This window comes from Paramisgurnus dabryanus, chromosome 21, assembly GCF_030506205.2.
Source record: "Paramisgurnus dabryanus chromosome 21, PD_genome_1.1, whole genome shotgun sequence".
Lineage (NCBI taxonomy): Eukaryota > Metazoa > Chordata > Actinopteri > Cypriniformes > Cobitidae > Paramisgurnus > Paramisgurnus dabryanus.
In genome coordinates, this window is record NC_133357.1 from 16,522,069 (window position 1) to 16,550,027 (window position 27,959).

The 27,959-nt window shown below is 37.1% G+C and overlaps 1 protein-coding gene across 2 annotated transcripts; it reads right to left on the minus strand.

The window, feature by feature from the left end:
- Nucleotides 1-104: 104 nt before the first annotated feature.
- On the minus strand, nucleotides 105-27,416 carry iffo2a (intermediate filament family orphan 2a). Of its 2 annotated transcripts, none has more exons than XM_065285922.2 (9): nucleotides 26,582-27,416; nucleotides 7,449-7,509; nucleotides 7,220-7,318; nucleotides 6,454-6,630; nucleotides 5,209-5,348; nucleotides 3,878-4,097; nucleotides 3,655-3,744; nucleotides 3,431-3,567; nucleotides 105-3,343 (listed from the first exon to the last, which is right to left on the minus strand). In XM_065285922.2, exons 1-9 carry the CDS (start codon nucleotides 27,103-27,105, stop codon nucleotides 3,208-3,210), a joined length of 1,584 nt encoding a protein of 527 aa, XP_065141994.1. In that variant the 5' UTR covers nucleotides 27,106-27,416; the 3' UTR covers nucleotides 105-3,207. The 2 variants fall into 2 exon arrangements, with proteins under 2 accessions (XP_065141994.1, XP_065141995.1); XM_065285923.2 differs by having other exon boundaries at nucleotides 106-3,343; nucleotides 3,878-4,067; nucleotides 26,582-27,415.
- Between the last annotated feature and the right edge of the window lie 543 nt (nucleotides 27,417-27,959).

Below are 27,959 nucleotides of genomic sequence, written 5' to 3' on the forward strand. Positions count from 1 at the left end.
TATCATTTCGATATTAAATCATACTGTCATTAAACAGAAATAAGGCAATGTTTTTTTTTTTATTAAAAAAAGAGCATAAAATCAGACTACAATTTTTGATTTTCAAAACAACAAATTTTTCCAGATTTTATTAGAACAGCCCATATTTAATGCAAAAATTATTCAATCAACTCCAAAACTAAATATACAACATATAGCACCTTAATTATAATAAAGATAATATAAAGCTTGGAATAATTCACTTTTAAATTACATTAAAAAAAAAACGGCAAACCTCCAGATAACCCAGATACTTTAACATAATTAATCATATGAATGAATAAAAATGATTAAATGAATAGAGTCTTCTGTTAACATGAACACCTCATACATAAAAAATAAAACAAATTGACAAAAATTACAATGTCCTGGCCCTCTGGTGAGTAATAAAGCCAAGAACATAATGGAGAGGTAGGGAGGGTAAAGGGAGGGGTCATTCTCAGGTGCCATAATACTCAGGTGCTAAACTTTAAAAAAAAGTAAAATTAAAAAACTTTTAGTTTCTAAATTGCTCCACGCATTTAATTTTCTGTGAAATCCAGTTATGCTGTGATCTTTTCCTCATTGAAATTGGTTTGATTTTTCTGACATTGTTTTTAAAAGTGTTTTAACTACATGGTTCAAACAGAGATCAAGTAAAAAGAGAATAGCGATACATTTTGTGTATCGTGATTATTTTGGATTGATCTGTACATTCAACCCCAACATTTTAAATGTAACCAAACATTAAACATTTTAAAAGAAAACAGTAATAGTTCATTGTTTTTGTCTTTCGATAGTAATGACATATTTTTGATAATTATAACAAATATTTAAGGCACAAGGAACCTGAGTGATACCACCCGAATGTATTTACAGTATTTATTGTTTCAAATATATCACACATACATTTACTTGGAAAATGACAGGGTTATAACCTTTTAAACCCCTTCTGGTGGAGTCATTGGTTAAGGTTATTTGGTTAATTTTCCACTTTTCTTGAGAATGCCCCATATACAGAAATGCAAGTAATTACAAATTATGTTTAGCAAATTTCCAACACATTTTTTATGGCTCCAAATCTTGAGATCTTCCAAAACGCAGATCTCATTTCACAACACTTAACATTTCAGACACAAAATGTATGTCTATCTGCGTCTATCTGTTCCACGGCTATGATTTAGGGTTCATATATGACTCAAGGGTTTATAACAGAGCCAAGGATGTATTCAGATGTTGTATTGAAAACATATAATAAGGCAACTGAGACACTGTATACAGCATATCGGTAGGCACATGGGTTTGACTGCTATTTTGACATCTTCTTTTCAAACACTTGCCTAATACTAACAAATATGCAAAATAACTGCAGTTGGTGACAAAAAAGCAAAAAAGGTAAGGTTAATCCAGGCTAAAGTATTGCATAAATCACAGTGCATAGAGGTTTAGTTGAGCAACAGTGGTACAAACCCCATCTAAACAGATTTAGGGGCGGTTTCCTGGACAGGGTTTATCCTAGTACCAGACTAAAATGCATGTTTGAAATGCATGAACATCTTGCACTGACATATCTTAACAAATAGCAGTGCCATTATTTTGGTCTCAAGCACAATAGTAATATTTTGTTGTAAGGTAAGTTTGTAAAACTACATAAAGGTGACATAGAATGATTGAACAGGGTATTTATCCTTGTTCTGTATCCATGATATGACATGTAGACAAATTTTTTTTTTTCGGTCTGTAATGCCTTAGAAGCTTCCTAAAAACCTCTCTCAGATAGCTCTATTAGGGTGGGGGATTTTAAACAAGTGGTTTTGCACCTATTTGGCTCCCCCTACTGGCTTAACTTGCAATCTCATTACTGATTGGCTGACTTTGCTGCCACTCTAAAAATGTAGCCAATTATTTTAAAGGGGAGGGGCAGTGAGATGCCTGTGATGTCATAAGCATCAGTTTTTCAGATTGGGCCATTTTCTGGCTGACATTTCTAAAAGAGGAATTTCTATGAGACTGAGATGTTAAGCATGTTTAGCACTTTTTGTATGTTTGTGAATGCGGGTAGACTACCAGTATTCAACAAAGACAATATAAAAATGGTTTTTCATTCTCTGTCCCCTTTAAATGTCCTAATATAACTAAGGCCTAATCCTGGATTAATCTAAACCCTGTCTGGGACACTGCCCCATAGTATTTGAAGCGTATTACATAAGTGATTTATTCAGTATTTTGAGTGTAAAACTTTAACTTATTTCAGAGCTTGCTGTAATGTAATACTTATAGTTTCTGTATGTTAATCTGTAATTTAAAGTCAACATGAAATCAAAATTGATACTATTTACTTTTTTATAGCATGTTCCTATAGTCACTATAAAAACACTTACTATATACTCTTAGAAAAATTGCATTTAAGTTATAAAACGTCCATGTTTAACAATTAATTTCTGACAAATAAAAAAGTCCAGCTTTAAATATTATGTTTAAATATTCTGTTTGACTCCAAATTAAATATGGTTATAAACAGCACTTCATGTTGACTTTAAACTGAGAATGTGTATAAAATACACTGAACAAAATTGCAAATGGTGGTCACACCAAATACTAACTGGTTTTTGGACTCCCAATACAGTAAAATTGCACATTTTAGAGTGGCCTTTTATTGTGGCCAGCCTAAGGCAGACCTGTGCAATAATCATGCTGTCTAATAACCTAACACTAACACAGATTTAGACAGATTTGTGAACAATATTTGAGAGGCCTTTTGTTTACATAAAAAACTCATGAAAAATAGGGCGCAAAAACAAAAGTGTTACGTTTATAATTTTGTTCAGTGTATATTATGTCATCTATTTAATGACAACCTGCCTTTAAGATTCATGATAACCGAAATTTTGCATTTAACACAACTGTATAATATGTGCATGTTTTCTATCACAGTGTAAAGAGTGTGACCTCACATTTGAGAGTATTGTGAATGCAGTTAAAGCTATAGAGGAAGACTGTGAAGCCATGCCTTGGCAGTGCTGATGAAGAGCTGCAGTTCGGCTGCTCCCGCTCTACACGGCATATAAAGCACCGATACTTGCTCTTTGGAAATCTAAAATTCCACACTCATCCATACTGTGTAAAAAACTGTGACCAGAGTACCTAAAATGGGCTGGTTCACACAGAAAGCCGAGGAAGGACCGATCATCATCTAACTTCTCCGTTCATCTCCACCGGTCCTTCGTTCTCTCCGTCTTTAACTTTATCCTGCTCCAGTTCATCCTGAATATCATCCGTGTTTCCTGAATCACTGCTGGCCACAGAGCTGAGCGAGGGAGAATGTCTGCAGGATCAAACATAAGACACTAAACATTTAATATATGTATAAAAATCACTTATTTTAGACTAAAGTGGTACAACAATGACCAACCTGCCGGTGGTGGCCGTGCCCTGGATGAGTCTCCTGCAGGTCTCCATCTGCACATCCAGCCCTCTCTTCATACTGCACATCTCCATGTATTCATGCAGGTGCCTGTTCATGTCATTCTTGGCTGTGGCCAGTTCCAGCTGTGAGGGGAGATGATGGATTACCACAAATAAACCTAAATAAATCTATAATATACGCTACAATGTCATCCACAAACATTCTCTCACTTCAATCTGTCCGATGGTGTCCTGATACTCCTGCTCTCTGGTCTTAAAGAGGGACTCGGTTTCATTTATAAGACTTCCTAGACTTTTGTCCTATTAGGGTAAACATATACAGTATTCAAAGTAAGGTTCATTTATGGTAGAAATGTAGACAAAGAACCGGAACACAGCCATTGTTATTAGCCCTTAAAAATGAAACTTCTTAGGCTCACTGATGGATGCTCACCTGCTCATTGGTTTCTCCTTGGGAGTCAGACACGGAGGTCACCGTGGTAACCGAGCCAGTGGCAGCTGTGGTGTTAGGGGTTAAGTTCAGACTGTGGTAGTTACTAAAATCATCCCAAAGCAAAAGAGTGTCTTCTGTCTCCTCCCATGCCAGACTGTCACAGTCATCGTCCAACTCGAAAGTTTCACGCCTGCCAACAAACCAATTAGCTGAGCAACCTCTGTGTGTGTGGACAGCGGACACAGACAGGGAGGAAATAAGACAGGAGACACAGGAAGAAGAAAGGAAATAGGAAAATCAAACAGATCAAATGACATATTGTAAAAGGTTTAAAAGAAAAGACTGGGAAACACATATACAGGAGTAAACGTAGGAAAGGCATGGTAACATTCAGATTGAGATTACAGTATTAAAGGAGACATATCATGAAATGTTTAAGTGCTATAATTGGGTCCCCAGTGCTTCGATCAACCTAGAAAATGTTAAAGAGATCAACCCAGTAACTTAGTTTTGGTAAACCATTCTCTGCAAGCATGTGAAAAAATAGGTCATTGAAATTTGGCTCCCCTTGTGATGTCAGAAGGGAATAGTACCGCCCCTTAATCTGCACTATTCAACCACGGCACTGCCATTTAGCGCAGAGATCAGCTCATTTCAGACTCAAAACGGCACATATTTGCTCACACCTATAAAGTGTAAATTTTAACATGTTATAATAAATTATCTGTGGGATATTTTGAGCTTAAACTTCACATATGTACTCTGGAGACACCGAAGATTTATTTGACTTCTTAAAAAAGTCTTGTGAAATGTCCCATTTAAAGAGTAAACGCAGTCAAATGAATAAGATTTCACAATAGTAGTACAATAATGTTTTTCTAACAAACAGAAACATACACAGTAACAAATAAAACAAGAATTTTTGTCATATAAACACTAGGTGGCAGTAAATGATCATATAAGCCAAACTCAAAGCTCCCTCAACAGATTTGTTTCTACTTCTGTCTCTTTAAAACCGTTATATGTTAATGACCTCTGTAATGATTGGCTAACTTCTACATATCAAGGTCATCAGCACAGTTGACGCTTTATTTTTATTAGGCCAGACCAAGTTGCTCAACATGCGTTAAAATATTTGTTGTAGCTTTGTTTTTGTAAATGGTCAGGTTGAACTGGGGAGGGTTTGTTTACATACTTTATTTCAAAACAAAATTCTGTTTTCCAAGATATGTTCTCAAAAAACAAGAAATGAAGAAACTAATATAAAACTAAATTGTTTACAAACACACAAAAACACATCAGAATAGCAATGGGCAGAAAAAGAGACGTACAGCGTGTTAAGCATGCGCTTCATTTCATCAGTGATGTTGAGCGATCCAGACATCTCCTCCTCAGTTGGACCAGAATTAGCGTCCGTCTCCCCTCGCTCCTCTGACACAGCCTTACACTCCTTTTTCCTACATACCATAGCCTGGTAACACACACACACACACACATACATAAGATTCAAACTTTTTTATGTCCAAATTTACTCTTTTAATAAACAAAAAAAGAATAATTTTTAAATTTTGTTGATAATTTTATCGCTTAAAGGGACACTTCACTTTTTTTGAAAATATGCAAATTTTTGATTGTAAATGTAAAATATAATCTCTGTACAAATATTAACATTTTTCTTTGAACAATAAAAAAATATATATAAAAAAAGAAAAAAAAGAAAATATGTAAATTTTCCAGCTTCCCTAGAGTTAAACATTTGATTTTTACGGTTTTAGAATCCATTCAGCCAATCTCCACGTCTGGCGCTACCACTTTTATCATAGCTTAGCATAATCCATTGAATCTGATTAGACCATTAGCATCGCGCTAAAAAATAACTAAAGAGTTCCGATATTTTTAAAACTTGATGGAAAATTAAACGTTTCGATTTTCTAGGCCAAAATGGCTAGGAACTATACTCTCATTCTGGTGTAATAATCAAGGACTTTGTTGCCGTACCATGACTGCAGCAGGCGCAATGATATTACGCAGTGCCCGAAAGTAGTCCCCAGCTATTCAAAGTAACCAAGGGCACTATTGCGCCTCCTGCAGCCATGTTACACCAGCAAAGTCCTTGATTATTACGCCGGAATGAGAGTATAGCATAAAGGCATATGTAACGGTTTTACCTGTCACAGGTACGGCCCTGAAGTGACCCGCATGCACAGAAGACAATGTGACGTCAGACGCACTGTGTTTGTAGAACTAAACGTGGATGATACTCTTAAAAGTCGGATAATATGTGACATGGCCGAAGTCGCATTGCAATACATCAGAGATGTATCCGATTTAGGACCACATTTAAATTGGCCTGGTTCTGATTTGAAAAAAAAAAATGGATTTGTGCTGTTCAGACTTTCTTAAGAAAATCAGATATGGGTCAAATTTGGGCCACTTTCGCCTGCTGTCTAAACGTAGCAAAAGTTGACAACTTTTAATATTAAACTTTAATTATTGGTTAAATATTTAAACCCACTGACAAACATAAAGGGTGAGGAAGGAAAGCGACAATATATAATGAGTGTAAGTTTTCTTACCCCTTTCTGCTCTGGAGGAGCTCTGGATGGACCGCCGTGTAATATTTTTGACACGTCTTCAGAGTTTCTCTGTTGTGCTACGTCACAGAGCTTGGCTGTGATATCAATGCGTCTACAGATGTCCATATCAACCTTCATGGCTTTCTCCTGGATTTTAGTGTCCAAGTCAGACACTGCCTGTAAAAGAGTGAAATCATGATTAGATGTCATTCTGTAGACTGCCCAACTGTTGCAAAAGGCTCTTAAACATAATATAATATAACATGAGAACGGTTGATGAAAACACAGCTTGTTTACAGGTTAGCAAGCCTGGAAAACCCTCAAAGGCAGATAAAATACTACCAGCTCGGTTGGCTAGAACAGATGGTCCAGCTTTCTTTTGAGCATCACTTCAGTAGCGAGCATTCACACAGGAACATATCCAGGGAGGCGGCACTCAACTGTGCTTTATTACTGGGGCTGAGCAGAATCCGCTCAATGCTCAAGAACAATATGCATCTGTTTCATGCCAGAAGCTTGGCTGGTTCACTTCTTTCTTGTCTACAGAGAGCTACGAGCATCTATTCACCCCGATGCCAGAGAAATTTACCTACAGCTTTATTTCCCTAAGAGAGCCAATCTTGTGATCTTTATTAGTTTATATGTTTGGACTAAACTGGTGCAGTCAAACAATAGTTTTATATCATCATTCCACCCCACCTTCAACTGTGTTTTGAAATAGGTACTTGTGTAAATAGATATTGGCATGCCTTGCACTTGAACTTACATCGTGAGGCATGAGGCTTTTGAAGACCACCAGCTCTGATTTAAGACGATCCATCTTGTCATTCAGTTCTTCTTGAACAGCTTCAGATGATTGAACGGTCTGTGTGGAGAACAATCGCAAAGCTTTGCTATGGTAGAGGAATTTCATACACACGCTTTCATTGTTTAATAGCTAGACGCGGATCAGTGCAGCTTTATGCATCTTAAACACCAAAGACTTGGGCTCTCACCTCTTGTAAGGTCTCCACCAAGGACTCCATCTGCTGACGTTTGGATACCTCCTCCTCCCATCTGGAACACAATAATAATCCACATGAGAATGGGCTGCACATGGAAAGAATGTTGACAGTATCATAGGTTGACATGATTTACTCCAGATCTGTTTTAAAACAGCCAAAAAAAAAATGCACTGAATCTGAAAGTAGTAATTGTGGACCAATTTCATACATATATGAATAAATCAGATATGTATCAGGTTTTAAACAATGTTTCATGCGACTTTTGTAGATTAACAAGCTAATAATCTGGTAATAGTAAAAGCAAGAGTCAGTTCAATCTTAAAGCGTTCAAAATGGGATCTTATCTTAGTAACACAATTCAATCCGTAATTTATTAAATTGCCATATTGATAACAAAAGTGTATGCACCGATTTATCACACAAGAGTGTTTTAAAGTAGAGGTTTTCAGTCCTAGTGGGATACGATGGGTCCATACTAGACTGTAAAAAATATGGTGTCCGTCCATGACATCACTAAGTTTGTGAAGAGCATTTTGAGGCTCAAAGTGTGGAGCCCGCTCTCACCATCTTTGCAGCTCTTCACTCGCCTATAACCAAAAATGGGCAAAGAGGAGGGATGTGGGTGGAGCTGAGGTGCCTGGTTTCTGAAACCACGCCACCTAGCTTGAAAATAGTGACGGCAACATTACTGAAGTGGCCAAACCCTTAATTTTGCAGAACTTTAAAGGGGTCATAGCATGAAAATCTGACTTTTTCCATGTTTAAATGCTATAATTGGGTCCCTAGCGCTTCTATTAACCTAGAAAATTTAAAACAGAACAACACAGATATTTTGTTAGGGTAAGCCATTCTTTGCAAGTAGGGATGGGACGATTACCGGTTTCACGATTAACCATGATAAAATGGCCTGACGGTTAGTATTATCGTTTAAAATGTAATTATCATTACAGCCGTGTACAGTTTGATTAGCGTGATTTTGAAAACTCGCTGTAAATCCTGTCCAGCCAGAATCAGTTTGACGCAGCTGCGCACATGCAACATAGTTTTTTGCACAAGAAGTCATTTAAGGTAATAAACCTAGAAGTCCTTTTAAATGGATGATGTACAAAAAAATGAATGCCTCTTACAGTTGTCATGAAGGGCAAAATTAGCTATATAGACCAAAAATACTTTTTGCACCAGGCTGTAAACATGTTTATTTCTGCTGTAAAGCCAATGGTGCCATGGATTGTAAAGTGAAGACACTAAAAAACTATTTAGTCCATTTTATGACAAGCAATGACAATGATTATTATGACATCTTTCCATAAGATCTTAGTTAAAGAGCACAAATAAATATTTTGTACTCCATACTTCCATTTAATAAAAATCCAGATGAATAGTTTTGGAATGAAAAAGTTTTGTAACCCCCGTTTTAATGGACTCAAAAGACCCTTCAGTAATAAAAACTATTTGGCATCCATGCACTGGCAATGACCATTAAGGTACTCTGAGACTTAAAATGTTACCTAAAGCCACTATAAGGAGCTCAATTAAAATCACTATAGTGACAGTAGCACATAGCAGAAAACGCAAATAAACCAGTAGCATTAAAAACAGCTTGCCAGCTGTCTTTTCACTTGTTCAGAAACCATTTAACTCTTTTCCCACCAAAGTTTTTTTTAATTTGTCAGCCAGTGGCAGCATTTTTTATCAAAAGTTTAATGCCTTCCAGAAAATGTTCTTCTTTAAATAACATACAAATATATCAAATAAAACAACAGACAGTTTAATCCTACATTCATAAGTTCTCTTTTTATCACATCTCAAATATGGGTAGGTTTCTTCAAAAATACCAAATTTTAAGCAAAAAGCTGATATAATTCCATTTTTGTGGAGGATTTTTGATAGAGATCAGATTCAGAGCAATAATCAAAGCATACACGGATATGCAGCTGTTTGCCCTAGGGCAATACTAGTTGCGGTGGTGGATAATAGCCATATTACAGATTGCCGGAAATCCTTGTCATTGGCAAGGAAGCGTTTTCTCATAATTGACGAGTCAACTCGTCAATGGCAGTGAAAGAGTTAATAGTGTCAAGTACTAATCTAAAGTCTACTTACTTTGTTTCTTTGCAATTCATAGTTAATATGTAAAGCAGCATGCTGTGTTACTGTTACACATTTCTCTTTGACTTTAGTCCAAACTTCCAAATCTGGATAAGTTAGCAAATGAAATAACCCAGCTACTGTATTGCAAAACAAGTTAAAATGATTTGCACTTGACTTCTGTCATAACTGATTCAGTGAGTCAGTCATTCAGTGCAATTCCTCACTGCTGGAATTAAAAGATAACCTATTCACTTGAGTAAACCCCAGACCTTTGTTTCTCCCATGCTCAAGTGGTTATAGACTCATATGTCCTGAACTAGGTTCAGGCATCAAGACATCTGCCAAGAGCTGTGAATTCAAGCGCTGACTCAACAAGACAAGAAGCAGGCATGATCATCTGCTCAGAACAAAGGGAGGCTCTTGCTATGTTAAGAATGACCAGTTGGCCAGGAATGAAAAGCATGTGGAGAGATTCTTCAGGGAAAACAAGAGGTTTACTAAATGTTCGCAGAGCATAAGAGTGAAAGACATTAAACAAATGATACTACGACAATTACTACAAGATGTTTCTCTGGAAGTTCGATATCAGTCAAGTATTTCTCTATAAGTGTAGATACACATACGTGTGGACAGAATTTCATGGATCTATCTAACAGCACAGAGACTGTATGAATGTAGATAGATGTAAATGTCAGTGAGATCTAGTGGAGCTGACTTGACATCATCTGAAGGTCGTGAGAATCAAACTCCTCTCATTTCCTCTGCTATAGCAGAGACTCCCTAAACACAGCGTGAGAGCTTTCATTTCATCCAAAAGGCACTGGACAGTCAATCAATTTTGAAAATGATGTAAGCAATAGCATGATGTATTGAAGAAAGCTCTTAATTCCTAACAGATCATCTTTCCTGATGTAAAAAAAACTTCATGCTAGATTTTTTTAAAATCTAATTTGCATAATGCTTTTTATTGTACTACATTGACTACGCCAAAAGGTAAGATATTACATTACACACACTACTAGATTTATATAAAAAAATATGTAATATTAGTTAATGCCTTTGAAGGTTAATGATTTGCTTAACTCTTTCACCGCCAGCGTTTTTAAAAAAAGTTGCCAGCCACCGCCAGCGTTTTTCATGATTTTCACCAAAGTTTAATGCCTTCCAGAAAATGTTCTTCTTTAATATAAACATACAATGCACCAAATGAAAGACCCTCTGCTTTCAAAAAAAAAAAAAAAAACGTTTCATCCTACCTTCAGTGGTTCTTTTGTAATCAGCTTTTGAATATGGGTAGGTTTCTGCAAAAACACCACATTTTGAGCAAAAAGCAGAGATAATTCCATTTTTGTGACGGACTTTTCATAGAGATCCCATTCAGAGCGATCTTTAAAACAGACACGGACATGCATCCACTTTCCACAGGGCAATACTTCCGGGTTTAAAAAGTTGCGGAAGGGCACCACCTGGTGGATAATAGCGGTATTGCGGAAAGACGGAAAATCTCGTCATTGGCGGGGAAGCGTTTTCTCTTAATTGACGAGATATCTCGTCAATGGCGGTGAAAGAGTTAAGTTCTACTCCTTTCCAAGCGAATTAGCATAAAGTTATCGTTATCGTTCGGTGGTGTGGATGAGTCATTGTAATATAGTTATTGTTATAATGTGAAGCATATAAAATCTATGGAGCATTTTTTTTAAATGAGTTACCGCCAAAATCAGTATTTTATCAGGTCAGTTTTAAAAAGTAAATTCTTAATTGTACACAAAATCCAATATTGGCCGTGTTATTCTGTCATCTTTTCTCCCTTTTTTCCCAAACCGCAACAAACGCCACCTCCTTCTCTGCAGAATGCAATAAATCCACTCAACAAATACTTTTCTAGTTTTCTCATCTACTTTGTACTTCGTGGTCAACAAAAAAACAAAATAAAACTTTTGATGGAATTGATAAACCTGTGATGGTTTTCTGTGATGGGAAAGAAACGTAAGCCATCAAAATTAAATTAAAATGCTGGCTGTTGCTTGTTCTCTCAACGGCATCAAGCTTCTGTCATGCTAACACATTGACCCCAGGGGATCTTATGAAAAACTTTACATTATTTTACTCAAAGTCAACAAATGTTGAGCAGGACCAAAACATTTTAAAGCTGATCGCTGTCAAAAAAGTTCAGCGACGACGTCCCAAGGATGACAGCAGCAATGACAGTGTTTTGATTAATGCCATTAATGTTTATTTTTTTAATAAGTGTATACCACTAGTCAACTAAATGAATATAACAAGGCAAAGATGAATGCACATTTATATATTGATTCAATAGATTTATAGCCTTTTGAAAAAACTTGTCATGCATTTATTGCATTGTGGAAAAAAAATCAGTTTTTATAATAAATCTTTGAAAATCAAATTATGGATTTTAATTTTTTATGTTTTTATAACCTAAAGATGCTATGTGAAAGTTTGTAACAAAAAAATAGTGGTTTTCATCTTGTCACTTTCTTGGTATAGAAAACACGTCTTTACCAAAATTAGTCAAAATGGATTTATTGCGTTTTGGAACCAAACTCTTCATATAAAGAAGTACCTTAACTGTATTATTAACCAATATAACTGTAAATTGATAATCTTTGGATAAAACTTAACACAAGCAACTGAGAAAACAATGAGACATCAAAGACAGTCTAGCACGTTTACATACATGAATTATTAAAAATAACACAGACAATCTATGACATTTCTGTTACAGAAATATAAGAGACACAACACAATGAGAAAAACATTGATTGTTTGTTCTCCACTATATGCAAGGACTATAGTGACATGGTTTTGACTCCTGCCATTGTGTCAGTCAGAGTCACATTAAACAGACATTATTTATTTTATGGGAGAGTTCAAATGCCATTTGCTGCTGCTTATGTCTCAAAGAGTCGTTCATGGTGAAGAAAGAGTACTAGGACATGTGTAGGCAAAGCTGTTACAGGTCAACAGTTCTGCCCGTGACATTGTTATTGTAAACCGCATCAAACAGGAGAAACTGAAAAGAGCAAAAAGAGATGTGAAGACTTTTAAAGCATTACATTCCCATAGAAACACAAACCAAGTCACACCCATATTCTGGATTGTCCACCACTTTCAAAATGTCGGCTATCTAGTAATATTTCCTATAAAAACAGGAGCTCAGAGTGTGGTGTTCATAAACATAAACTAAAGATCTGAATCTGGAGAAAATGAACTAAGACTTAAGGAGCATTTGAATGCATACCATTCTTCTTTAACAGATGTGTCACCTAGAAGTAAACCCCATAATCTTCAACACATTATTGCCTCCCAAACATGTTGGTAAAGGGCAGAAAGATTACACAGGTATGTAAATAAAGTTCTGCAAGAATTTGATATGTTGTTTTTATGCAAGAACCAAGCAAATTCAGAGCCACCTGGAAACGTTCTGTCTGATTTTGTGATCCAGTAGGCTTTCAATCCTCTCGAGCAAAAATGCATAGAAAGTAAAGTGCTGAAGTACAGATGTCCCTTGTAATTATGGGAGTTCAGTGGTATGTTAGGCATGTAAATGATCATTCTTACTTTCCACATATATGTCTGTTCTGTTCTTAGATCACTCAATGTGCAACATTCTGCTATGGGGACATGTGATACATGCTACTTTATATTTACAAAACTGTGACATCTTAAGAATATATCAGTTTAATGACTGAATGGTATGAGGGATTATTTTACACTGTTATTACTTCAACAAGATTTAGAAGTGAGCAAGTGTTTAGTCAAAGATGTTAAAGAGTAACTAAACCCTTAACCAACTTTTTTTAGTTAATGATCTGTAAGAATGATGCTTTATTAGTGCTGTTCATTGATTTTAGTAAGGTTTTTGACATTTGGATATAAAGTGTTCCAATACTATAATATATGGTGTAAAAACGTCTGAGTGCTGCCCTCTTGAGGTTGAACGGTGGCTACTGAAGTTGAATTTTCCTATTGGATTTTGGGCCAAAAAAAGACTCGTGACGTAAGCAGGTTCAAGCTCACCACGCCCTTGTTACGATCTCACCACACACTTAGTTCGTCCCCTCTATCTCCGTTGGGATCTGCCCACTTTTCTTGCATTTTTCAAATATTGCCAGTGGGTGGAGTCAGGCTCTGAACAGGGGTTTAGTTACGCTTTAATGACGATTTTAACAGCAGTGGAATTGCTACCGCTCAATAAATCAATGAAACGACTGATGTGTGTGTGTGTGTGTGTGTGTGTGTGTGTGTGTGTGTGTGCGTGCGTGCGTGCGTGCGTGCGTGTGTGTGTGTGTGTGAGTCAGGTTTGAGGGAGGGTGAATTTGAAAAACAATCCTACTACTACTACTACTATTAATATTGTGTAATGCCAAACAATTTTCAATATGATGTATATCCTCACTACTGTGATTTGTTTAACTGTTGTTGGTATCACTTGTGTTTTGGTGGCATTTTAGACCAGGGGCCATGAGGTCACTGTACACTCACCTAAAGGATAATTAGGAACACCTGTTCAATTTCTCATTAATTCAATTAACTAATCAACCAATCATATGGCAGTTGCTTTAATGCATTTAGGGGTCTGGTCCTGGTCAAGACAATCTCCTGAACTCCAAACTGAATGTCAGAATGGGAAAGAAAAGTGGTTTAAGCAATTTTGAGCGTGGCATGGTTGTTGGTGCCAGACGGGTTGGTCTAAGGTATTTCACAATCTGCACAGTTACTGGGATTTTCACGCACAACCATTTCTAGGGTTTACAAAGAATGGTGTGAAAAGGGAAAAACATCCAGTATGTGGCAGTCCTGTGGACGAAAATGCCTTGTTGATGCTAGAGGTCAGAGGAGAATGGGCCAAGTGATTCAAGCTGATAGAAGAGCAACTTTGACTAAAATAACCACTCGTTACAACCGAGGTATGCAGCAAAGCATTTGTGAAGCCACAAAACCCACGACCTTGGGGCGGATGGGCTTCAACAGCAGAAGACCCCACCGGGTACCACTCATCTTCACTACAAATAGGAAAAAGGGCTACAATTTGCACAAGCTCACCAAAATTGGACAGCTGAAGACTGGAAAAATCAAAAATGTTGCCTGTTCTGATGAGTCTCGATTTCTGTTGAGACATTCAGATGATAGAGTCAGAATTTGGCGTAAACAAAATGAGAACATGGATCCATCATGCCTTGTTACCACTTTGCAGGATGTTGGTGGTGGTGTAATATTTTCTTGGCACACTTCAGGCCACTGCCAATTGGGCATCGCTTAAATGCCACGGCCTACCTGAGCATTGATTCTGACCATGTCCATCCCTTTATGATCACCAGGTACCCATCCTCTGACGGTTACTTCCAGCAGGATAATACACCATGTCATGGTCATTTCAAATTGGTTTCTTGAACATGACAATGAGTTCACTGTACTAAAATGGCCCCCACAGTCACTAGATCTCAACCCAATAGAGCATCTTTGGGATGTGGTGGAACGGGAGCTTCGTGCCCTGGATGTGCATCCCACAAATCTCCATCAACTGCAAGATGCTATCCTACCAATATGGGCCAACATTTCTAAAGAATGCTTTCAGCACCTTGTTGAATCAATGTCACGTAGAATTAAGGCAGTTCAGAAGGCGAAAGAGGGTCAAACACAGTATTAGTATGGTGTTCCTAATAATCCTTAAGGTGAGTGTATATCGCTTGTATAGAAAGTGGGCTGGAAAAACCCTCTTGTAATGGGTTAGAAGAAACATTTCTTGCAATACTGATTTACAAAGACAGAGTCAGAACGGACTACTTTGAGTTCCTGTTTTAAACATTTTAAACTGTTTTAAAGGTGCATCGTGTAACGTTTAGAAGGATTTCTTGTCAGAAATGCAATATAATATACATAACTATATTATCAATGGTGTATAAACCCTTATAAAATGAACTATATTGTTTGTATTACCTTAGAATGAGCTTTTTTATCTACATACACTACCAGCAACCGTAGCTTCACTATGCGTTTCAAAAGGGAGGGGTGAGCTGTGGACTGATATGGGAAAAAAATTCCGTAGAAATTACTAGGGGTGCACGATTCAGAAAAATTCACAATTCGATTCGATTTTTAGGCTCAAGATTCGATTCAAAATCGATTTTTGATTCAAAAACGATTCTTGATTTTAAAAAACAATTCACAGTATGTAAATGTAGTTTACTTCTTCCTATGTGACTGATTGTAGGAGATATACAATTTTAAAGAAAAGAAACACAACAAATTAAATGTAGTTTGATATTACTTTATGTCTTTATGCAAAAATAAAAACTGATTTGAAGCAATTAGATGACCCCTTTTATCAAACTCTATTAAATACAATAATATAGTATATGAATGATAGACAGTGCAGGTCTATAGATTATAAAGGTGACTGGTGTTATAATGGTTATTATGTCTATTAGATAGAGCAGAAACAAGGAAAGTGCCTCTCTTTCTATTTCTCTCTTGCCAATTAAAAAAAGCTAAATCCACTCATTATTTCAGATTCAAAAGTCTACTTGCTGTCCCAGTGACAGGGGACTTTACATTACAGCTTTGCGTTTTGTAAATCTTGAGTCAGCTTGAGCTTTGCTCGTTCAGTGCAATAGATTTTGGAAAAGATATGGTTTATTAATGATGTTAGAAAAGAGACCATCGCCATAGAAACCATCGGCACGCTGAAACTGCACACGAGCTTTAGCACGGTAGCGCTCACGGTCATTCTCCGATCGACTCGGGTTTTACTCACAATATTAATCAGACTCGGGACCCGAAGTAATTTAACTTTCACTGCCCGGACCTGACTAACCATTTCAAATACAAACCCGGAACCATACAGTCCGCGGGTGCTCCGTGAAGTCCTCTAATGGTAAAACTCTGCTCAAGTTCAGAAACATGAAGGATACAATGTGACACGAGCTTGTTCGCGTCGCATCCCAATTCATTGCGAAACAGAGAGCACGTGAACGCATACCGAATTCATCATGTCGCACACAAAATGTCATTATTAAAGAGTGTCATCATCACAGAAAAACAAAAAAGACAACATTTGACGCCAGAAATACTTGGGCACTTGTTAATATAACTAGGCACAGCACCCAAGTAAAGTCAATGTGTGGGAAACACTGTGACAAGAGTGTGCAGGCGTCAGAGTGAATACGACGCAGCACCATATATGGGAATACTGAGATAAACTCATTTCAGGACAATAGTAAAACGGCATTACAAAAAAATTTATGAATCGATTTTTGGAATTCTATGAATCGATTCAGAATCGGCAAAGCTTGAATCGCGATTCAAATGTGAATCGATTTTTTTTTTGCACACCCCTAGAAATTACAGTGTTACTTGCAGCTGGTTGCCGGTAACTTACCGTAGATTTAAATGTATGTTATTTACTGGCAACATTTTGTTCAAAGTTAAATGAACATTAAACATTTACAAGTCTTTGCCTCTTAGAGTAAAACTAAAATAACAGCCTCATGCAAAGCATTCTGGGAACCAGAAATCATCATCAACCTTTTTCAGTTTTTTTTGCTTTAGATTTTGTTTCCCAGAATGCTTTGCTTGATGCTGTTATTTTAGTTTTACTAAAATCTTCAATAATAGTTCAGATGTTATAGATCTATACTTTATATAAAACTATAAAATCAAATCACTAAAAAACATCAAACCAGGAAAACCTACACTTACATATTTACACACCCAAAAACAGAAATAAACTAATGTGCTTTTCCAAGCTTATGCTTTTGGTGAGAAATGTAAACCACAGCCAGATACAACAAACAGTTGAATTTATTAAACTTTAAATCACAAATCATGTTTTTTTGCTAAAGAAAATATCAAGGCAAAGTTGCCAGAATGCTACAAAATAAAAAAATAAAAAAGACAGAAGTCTGCTTTATTGCCAAAACTTGGTCTTGGCAACACTGTGCTTCTGTCCCAACCTGACCACATGAGCCACTAAGGCTAAAAGCATCAAGCACATACAGTAGTATTAAATACAGATAGCTAGACACTGAAGCTTATGTGGCTTTCACATAGGACACAGTGTGCGCTGCGCTCACCGGTGGGGTCAGTGCAGCCAAGCGATGCTGGCCAGACCAAAGTAGGCGGGTTTTCAATAAATAACTACAGTGTTTATATTTGGGATAAATAGTGGATGAGGAATACAGACTGATGTTGCCCCTCTCCATTTCACGTAACTTTAAGCTGCCTACCTACAACAAGCTACCTGACTTAAAACACACCTTACATGCCAACTTGAATTGCTATGTGTTTCCATGACACGGCTTTCCTTCCGATGTCTCTGTAGGATCGTAAACTTTGTATTAGAAAGCTCCGGGAATTCCGAAACACATAAGCCATTGAAATGAATGGGTTTCACAGCGCACACCGCGTCCTATGTGAAAGATGGATTAGAAAGACAAGAATGTATTTCTCCCAGCTTTCCTCATCAGATATATTTACAAGACTGTTGATAACTTGCAATAAACCTTTGCTATAAAGCAACTCGAACCAAGAAGCTTTTATTCATTTATAAACACATTTTTAAAAGAATGCAAATTAAAAATCCTGTCATTTTGATGACCTACATATTGATGGATTTCCAGACAGTCTCCTAAGGGTTTTCAGTAGTGCACATCTGTGTCTAATTTGCACTCAGACACCAGAAGAAGAGCGTGCTGCATTTCAGATCAATATTCAGACAAGCTGCTCTCAAGAATCCCCCCACACAGAGACTTAACCCCTCCTTTTAGAGTTATCTCTATAGACGTAAATCAAGAAATATACAGCATAGACATTATTCAAGGTGTAAATATTGTTGTACAGATCAAATATATGATACAATCATAATCGTTAATCAACATTGATTGCACAAAGTCTTGTCCGACCGAGTTTACAGCTTTATCTCTGTACGTCATTCGCTGAACAATTACAAGATCCACACAATAAATATTATGCATCTATTTACCACACAATGCCAGCCTTGTTCTAAATGAATCTATGTATTATGGCAGAAGTCTTTTGAGGAAAATCGATCATGTGCATAATCGTAAAATAACTTGCTGGCTCACAGTGCATTGAAGGCAGAATGGCATCTTTCAGGGAAACGGGTGAGCCTGAAAAATCTGTGAGAATCATTAGCTCATTGATTTTCACTGCTGTGGTAAAATCCGGATGGATAGTCAGCTATCTGATTTTATTGTCATCACCCATATACCAACATAGTCTTGACTACAACATGACACCAATAAATATCCTGGGCGTAATGATATTCACAGTACAGGAACATCAAGGAAAAGCAGAATGACGATCGTTTCAATTTTATGGAAGTCAAGTCCAACTGCCTAACAATACACATACTCTACATTGCATGCGTTTTTTACAATTTTGTTGTGTAGACATGTTGTACTATTTTCTCATTTTACAATATTTACAATGTTTACAAAATCATAAAACAATTTGAGCAAGAACTGAGGTTACGTCTGGGCCTGCTGATGGGCACATTCATGCAATTTTGATTGCAGCTTGATAAAAGAAATCTCATTAAACATCTCTCTGATCAAATATTTCAGGACTCATGCCTATTCATGCCTATCCAAAGCCACTGCATTAACATGCCTTTCATTTATAAATCAAAAGTTATATAAAAGGTTTTCTTTGCTGCAACCAGATAACAGTTATGGTTGCCAGAATGCTTGGTGTTTCTGTAGCTCAGTTAGGATTGCGTTAGCTGCGCATCAAGTCATGAGATCTATTCCCAGACAACAGAAATACTGATAAATGTACACCCTTGAATGTATTGTAAGTCAATATGGTTAAAGCTCGCCTTCTGCCAAATTGATGAAATGTAAATGTCAGACTTGTAAAAAATTTTTTAGACCTATAGAACAGTTCTGGTTTTCATGACCTCAGACCCCTCAGCGTAGGTGGGGACACAGTCATTTCCTGTCCAGTATGTCAATGCTACTACATCATTCCCAGTAGAGATGATCTCATCGTTGTATGCGTAGCTGCTGTCTACCCACCACTGATACCGTATACACAAAACATCACATCAGATGCTGCTAGAAGTGTACATACAAGGACAAAATTATTCATCTGATGTATAGATGAAGCTCTTAAATTTCCAAAACAAAAATCTAATTTTAGACAAAAGCCACAAGCTTTTATTAAAATGGCAATTAATCTACAAATGTTACCAGTATGATGCAAAATTAAAAGATCCCAGTACTTTAGGTAGTTTCTTAACAAGAATCAAGTGAAAGCCAAAACCTGAATCTCTATCAAAGCCACTGGAATTCCCACCACTTAATCACCCTAACAAAGCATTCCACACAGCTTAAAAAACTGGAGGATGGGCGATAACCACACATGCACGGGATGGGGTAGAATGACTCAATTCTCATTAATGTCCTTAAATGGTTAGTTGATAAGTATAGTAATGATTGGTATGTTTTGCCTGCATGACATTTTAAAAGTACCAGCCAAGTTATTTTTCATGTTAAAGTTGCATTTTAAATCCTGTCATGCAAATTATTTTCATTCTTCGAAGAATAATTTTATAGTAAAATCCCATCATGTTAGCCCTTTATACAGGGCAGCCAAAATGGCACATACATCTATTATTAAAGCATGTGGGTTATATATGACTTCTGATGCAAAACAAAAAATGTGTGTGAAAAAGATTACTATTTTGAGTATATTTAACATGTAAACAAAAAAATATATTGTATATTTCATCATATGATACAAGAACCAGTAAGATTCAAACGTTATCAATGCACCGCCGTATTTAACCTAACGGCACTGATCTGTATGTTACCATGTACACACTATGTAATAATGCCTATATACGCTCAAAATATTAATAGTTTTCTCATAAGCGTGCAAGCTTGAGTAAATTAATTATCTAGGAATTAGTATTTATACACACTATTTAACTAGTTAGTGAAGTCCTTAAATATCCAAATGCAACACATAAACATTTTGGGCTAAAGAGAATATTGAATGATTTTTTTCTGGCATTTAAGCTCCTTTACATGTTTTTCAGTACAATCACTTTAAAATATTTTAAAGATGCCCAAGAATGCATTAAAATAATATGTTAAATTGTTCTTTGATATTGACGTAGAAGGTATGTGGCTTTATTAAGTGCAAAAAATCTCCAGAAACGTTTTTACATATCCATTTACAACCCTAGGAGTTGTCCTTTGAATAAAATAGTACATTTTTGTCCTATTTGGAAGGGTCAGACTCAGGAATAATGGCGCTTTTCCATTGCATAGTACCCCAGGGTTTAATTTGGGTCAGGTCGGGTCAGCTCATCTCACTTGGTTAGCTTTTTCATTAAATTTAGTAACACTTCGGAGTGGGAGGGATTATAGACGTGTCATTATATTTGCGATGCCTACTGCTGTGACATCATACAAGGGAGAGCATCGTTGTACATTCACATTCCCATACATTCATTTATTTCTCAGTCTGCCACAAATGTAAAATTGACCAACACAAATAGATGTTTACACATCACGTTTATCACTACCTCTGTCTCACATGACAGTTTTTGTACAAACACCTGTGGCGTCAGTCGACGCGCTCTGCTGAGCCTCATTTAAGTTGCATTATAAAACGGGCAGTTCTGGTTCTTCATTCTGATTGGTTGAAACGCGTTCTAAGCCGTGATAAAATACACCGGTAACCTCACGGTTCAGACCACATTACATAAGTATCACTGCGCCACTGTTACTGCGTATTGATTTATGAAAATCAACACCACAGTCTTAAATCATATTTTTAATTAGTCTACAATTGCACAATTAATGGCGATATCCAGATGAATGTCAATAAATATTGTTGAGTCATCTCGTCGATAAAGAGAAAACGTTGTATGAGGATTTTATAACTCAAGTTCATACGTCCGCTATTATCCACTGGGTGGCGATCTTACCCAACTTAAACACTGACGCATTCACTGAAAACACCGTGTAGTACTGTTCATGGCTCCGTCTGAATCTGATCTCTTACTAAAGTTCTTCACAAAAATGGAATTATCTCCGCTTTTAATAAAAAAATTTGAGAGGTGATAAGAGATCAAATGAAGGTAGGATGAAATGTTTTTTTGTTTGTTTTTGTTTCAAAGCGGATGGTCTGTTCTTTCATTTGATATTTTATGTTTATATAAAGAAGATAATTTTCTGGAAGGCATTAAACTAAAACTGGGTGGCAACTTAAAAAAATAAAACGCTGACGGGGAAAGAGTTCAGCATGCTTCCAAGCATATTTGATCATCACTTCAACAGTTGCACGATATAAATGTTAATGTATAAATTAGATGAATGTTGATTTATAAAATAAACACCACAGTCTTAAATCATATTTTCATTGTGTCTTTGCTGTGTCTGTGTTGGTTGGGAACTGCGCTCTGTTTCAGTCACACTTGATTCTGAGGAACTACTTTGTTTGGCGGAAGAGTAATATTTGTACTAATATAATTACAACTTTTTGGGGGTTTATTTTATAAAATCCCGCTAACGTTATGCATATGAAGTAACCGTTTTATAAACGCAATAAACCCCTCGAAGCGTTGGGTTACCAGTGCATTTTATAACAGCTAAGGGGGTTTAGGGACTCCGCTTCGCGTCGTGCCTAACAACGCCCCTTAGCTGTTATAAAATGCACTGGTAACCCACTGCTTCTCGGGGTTTATTGCTTTATTTAATTGAATGTGCCGCCACAAACTGCAAGTCTGGAAAAAAATGGTAAAGTGTTCCTGATTCTGAACCTGTGGATGTTTTCATCGCTAAAATTGAGTTTGGGAACTTATAGCAGAGCACAGATGACAACATGTTTGCTCAAGAGAACCCAAGCTAGCATGGAGGTAAGTTAATCTTTTACATTTTAGCGATGACGCTGGTAGTGACGATTCTCTCAGACCTATCAGTGATCTACAGTGTTTTCGTGTCATGTTTTGGTATCAGCTCGTGGAACCCCGACCGAGGTGGTACTAAAAAAGTATTGAGTACTACGAACTGCACCCAGTGGAAAAGCTCACAAAAGTATGTTGACCCAAACCGTGGGGTACTATGCAATGGAAAAGTGCCATAATAATATTGAGCTCTGCTCTGAGGCTCATGCCAGTAGCTCACATTAGTAAACAGACCTTATATGTTTGAGTCTGTATCAGACAAAAATACAGATTTTGAGAAACAACACATTTTTTAAAAATTGTTAATGAACGTTTCTGAGTGGTAAGATTGTTTTTTTCAGTATGGACCTGCAAAACGTAACTGTAAAGTCAATATTAGAACTTTAGCCAAAACGCTAGCATATAGCATTAACTAGCATGTAGCGCTAACTCAGCACAACTATGTTTTTAGCATTTTAACAACTTTGTAATTAATGTAATTTTAATGTGTAATTTAATGTTGAGGCGTACATCTCGACTGTGACATCACAGTTGGTGTTATGTTGAGATTGGCCTGTTTTCCAACAGTCTTTTGCATGCACAAGGTTTACATAAAAATTAGAAAACAAACCTGTTTGAGGCTCACAATATGTCATTACCACATACAGAGCTCTTATTATTCATCTATGCCTAGGTAAATACACAGGTTTTACATTCTATGGCACCTTTAAAGAACACATATTCAGTGTGGTGCCAAGCACATGACTAAAGTATGAACGTATTGTTTTATTTTTATTTGAGTGATTAAGGGACAGATGATCCTCACGAGCCTGGTGGCACACTGTCCACCTGTCTAAAAACACATTTGATACAACAGACCACCAGCATCCACCCTAATTTAGCGGCTGCTTCTGGGACACTCTATCTGAAGACTGAAAAACCTGAGAAGCTAATTTTATACTCTGATAGTGATCATATTTGAACTCACTGGCCCTTATTTATCATTCTTGCGTAGAAACGGGCGTATATGTTGGCGTAAGATTATGCTTACACTCCTCTCACCGCCTGATTTATGAAACTGTGCGTACCTCTGAAATTCAGGTGTACGCAATATCTGCCCTTCATAAATGCGGCGGCTGAAAACGATCGTCATTAGAATAACACGCCCATATAAATTCAAATCTCCACCTCCCCCACGCCCTCATTTTACGACATTGACACATGGAAGACGGCAAAGACGAGAAACCAGGGAAGTGGAAAGAAACAAAATTGTTTTATTTGGCAGTTTAAAGAGCGGGATTAAGAACACATTAATAATTGCATGACGTTTTGTAATATTTGTATTATTATTTTTATTATTAATGACGCTTAATTGATATTTAGAAGAATAATTATTTATTATTATTATTTAATGTTGCCTACATCTAAATTATATGTCTGCTTAATGGTTCGGTTAAGTTTTTTTAAAATAATATTTTAAAATGATGTAGTAACTTTTGTAGTGTGTTTTTCTGTATGTTGTTTGTTAGCTAAGATCCAGTTTCATACGGAGCTCCGGATTTAATTCAAATTAACAATTTGTTTCCACGACATCCACATGTTTTACTAGACTAATTCATAATTTGAAGTAATAATAATTGTAATAGTAATTACGAAATATTATAATAATTAATTCCAAGGAACAAACTGTTGAATATTTATATTTATGGCCATACTTTAAACTAAATAAGAAAAAGAAGTGTCCATATGTAGCATAAAAGATAATTCGTGGCCATGATTTTGTCCGCATGTCATCATGATCGGATTTATGGCTCCATTCAACACAAACATTTTACTTTACCTATTCATGTGTAGCTATTTATTTATCATCGAATGGTATAGCTTACATTTTGATGCATTATTACCATGTTTTCGTAGCACATCCTCGTGCTTTCTTGCAATGTGCCGCTTCAGATTCCAGGATGAATATTTGCTAACTTTTACAGTCTCTCCGCACTTCCTTTTAATGTTTTCTTCCTGTCCAACCTTAACTTTGATTTTTACTTTACATTTATGTATAAGGCTTGAATTCCACAACTTATTGCTAGACGTTTTTACAGATTCTCGAACTAGCAAATTATCAAAGGGCGTTCTGGGTTCAACGAGCGGTGCTGAGCGAGCGGAGTTTTTAGAGAGGCGCTTTGATGGAATATTACCGCACCGCTCAAGGCTCCGCTCCGATCCGCTCACATGGTTTGCCCTGAAACGTCAGGTAAAGCGCCCAGGCTCTCAACTGAAGTAATACATATGCCTACAAATCAAATGCTTTGGTAAAGTCTCTCAAATTAAACATTGAAGTCCATGTTGCATAAAAATAAACACTGAAGTTTGTAAGCATTATGTTGTTTTTTTTACAGTGGGTCATAATATATCCTATATTTTAGTTTGTCAGTGCGTTTTGTGGTGTTAGGAAGTGTTTGCGCATTTCTGCACTAACTCAAAATGTGCGTACACCACCTCCTGAGCAGGCGCAGGATTTGAGCGTGCCGTACGCCAACGTCCATATTGATAAATCTCAAAGTCACCGTGGTTTTGGGTGTACGCCAGGTGTACGCTGGAAATTTGGTGTACGTACTTTTGATAAATGAGGGCCATTGTGTGGTACGGCACATGGTCTGAAGGTTTGCTTATGACTGTTGTTCCTGTATCCTGTACCGTATCTCTCAGAAATACCACATTACTAACAACATGGTTATTGTAAGGTTTGAATAAACAAAGGCAGTCCAGGAACTCAATAGTATAGCTGCTCAATAAAAGTGGGGTTTCCAGCCCACTCAAGACCTGGAAATGATTCATTGTGTGCCTCATTAGTCTATTTGTTCTCACAGACAGTCAACAACTGTTTTCCTCTAAAAAAAGCCCTGATTAATTCACTGCATGACTATGAGGCTGTTTTAGTACTGTACATAAATGCCTCTGCATACTTTATATGTCTGGAGCTCAATGGCAACAGGAAATGCAGATTACAGTAATTCATCTGAAATGAAAAGACTCCTACAGTGGACTGCGTTCCATTCATGTGCTGGTCAGAAACAAGGTATCTGAAACAATGTGTGTTTATTACTTTCCCAGCAGTAAACAAATAAATAGTAAACTTTATTATACACTAGATAACTCATACCGATGAACAAAATGTTAACAATTCCAGAACAGGAATGCAGATTGTGAAACTCTTTTGGCATTAACTACGTAACCCACATAAAATGGGTGGAAATGCATTGCGTGAACTGATAAAAATCAAAACTGGTCCCCATAGTATAAACCACACAATGTAAAGCTATTCTGCAGAAGCTCCAGGGCAGTTCCCTGTAACTCCTATTCAATGGAAAGGCTTTGCATGCTGTGGCTCATGGTTTCACATTCGGAAGAAAAAAGCTAATGGATTCTGTGACAGTGACAGATAAAATGTCACCCCTGCTTTCTTGGGTTTCAATTCCAAACGGTGCACCTTGAAAGCGGACACTGGAGAACATATAGAGGTTACTGATAGAGCCTCACTGTTTAGACACTATTACACCTATGATGACATAAAGATCACACCTCAGGGACAGCTGCTTGAATCAGAAAGGAAACATTTGTTTACTATAAACACAAAAAGGTCATGGATTTTGTTTAACATTAATACTTTAAACTATAATCAATAATATGATAGAGAACACGTCAGTCAGGGGTGGGCGCGTGAGGGCTTCCAATTTTCAAGGGGGCCTCAATGTGAGACAAAACAAGGATAAAATTTGCTTAAAAAAAACAACTTAAATTTTTTTTGAAGATTTTTCGTAGTGTTTTGTTATTTTTCATTTCTTTATCAAATGAAAGTGTCAATTAATAATAAACCACAACTTGTTTGTTTGTAGTAAAAAGTCTGTGGTACTTACCGCAACCTATGGTTACCATGGTAACTTTTTTTTTTACAGTGGTTGGCAGTTAAAAGTACTTTCCACACATATAAACTTGGTTCATCAATAAATACCGGTATATTCCATACTTTTTGCAGGTGGTTAACAACACAATGTTTTAATTAATGTGTGGAAAGCTTGAATTTGGGTGAACTTACCTTCTCCTGTACTCGTCTCTTTCTCGCTTGACTTTGGCCAAAACATTATACAAGGCCCTGAGTTCAGGTGTGATGGTGTCGATTTGAACTCCGACTCCATCTGGATGAACCCAAGACACTCCGGGCCCGTGATGGGTCTCGTATCGTCCTCCGTATCTTCCGGTGTGTGAGAAACTCCAAATCCGACCGGGCAGTCTTGAATGACACAGTCTGTCCGCAAAAGGCAGCTCGAGGTTCGTCTGGACCGCTTGATCCCGGGAAAACAGGAGCCGATACTGGGACTTCTCCTGGGCGTGCTGGAGTTGGATCTCTAATAACTTATTTCTGCGCTCGAGCTCGTGTACTTTGGAAAGGAAGCAGCGAAAGCGGAGATTTAAGGTCTTTAACACGTGAATGTTTGAGCCCAGATCGTTTCTTAACGCGCTGGTTACCATGGCGCCGGACCCTGTCGCTTCATTCAAACCGTGGGATGTCGCGATTTCATTGAAGTCGGCCGTGTCCAGAAAACGGCGAGGTGAATCCATCGTTCCCGAGCGATATCTCACAGCATCAAATTGGATGCTGTAAAGCAGAATACGTCACCCCGCCATGCTCCGGGACGCAAGGTGCACTCCCTTATCTAATGTCACACAAATAATAGGCCATTATCGCGTTTCTATCGGCCAAATAAGACGCAGTTGACGTTACACATCCCCTGAAATCCTACACCTTTTCTTTTACAATCCGCTGCTGGCTGCGGCCAGTGATTTATCCACTACGGGTTGGTTACTGACTGGAATAACTTGCGATAGAGATTCGGGTTTCATCCCAGTTTGAGTACACCCACCAGGAGGAGACCGAGACATGTTTTCTCCGCCCTTTCCATAACAGTCACTTGAAGTAAAGTGCCTTTAAACACGCCCCTTTTTATAAAAAGCAGTACGCCCTCTTAATTAACATATCAGTTAGTTAATTTATAAATTCTTCTTATATATATAATTTGTTTATTACTGTAAATTAAAAATTTCCCACCGGGGGAAAACAATTCATCCGTCTCCATTGACTCTGTATTGCGAGAGGCTGCCTCCTTGTCATTTCTGGCTTATAACAAAAAAACAGAATAATGTCTAAAAGCTGCTGTGTGACAGGATGTACAGCTAACAAGCCAAAAAACCCAGAAATAAGTTTTTATAAGCTGTCGATCCCAAAAAACGAGCCTTTAAAGACACAAAGTGGCAACTTTTCATAGTACTACTATTAGTAGAACTGCGCCCACTAGAGGGAAACGTAGTCGGCGAGCCAGTTTTTTCTCCTTAAAGGCTGGGTTTTACAGCTCGACAGCTTATAAAAACTTATTTGTGTTTTCTCTTTTGCTTGTTAGCTGTATACATTGTCACAC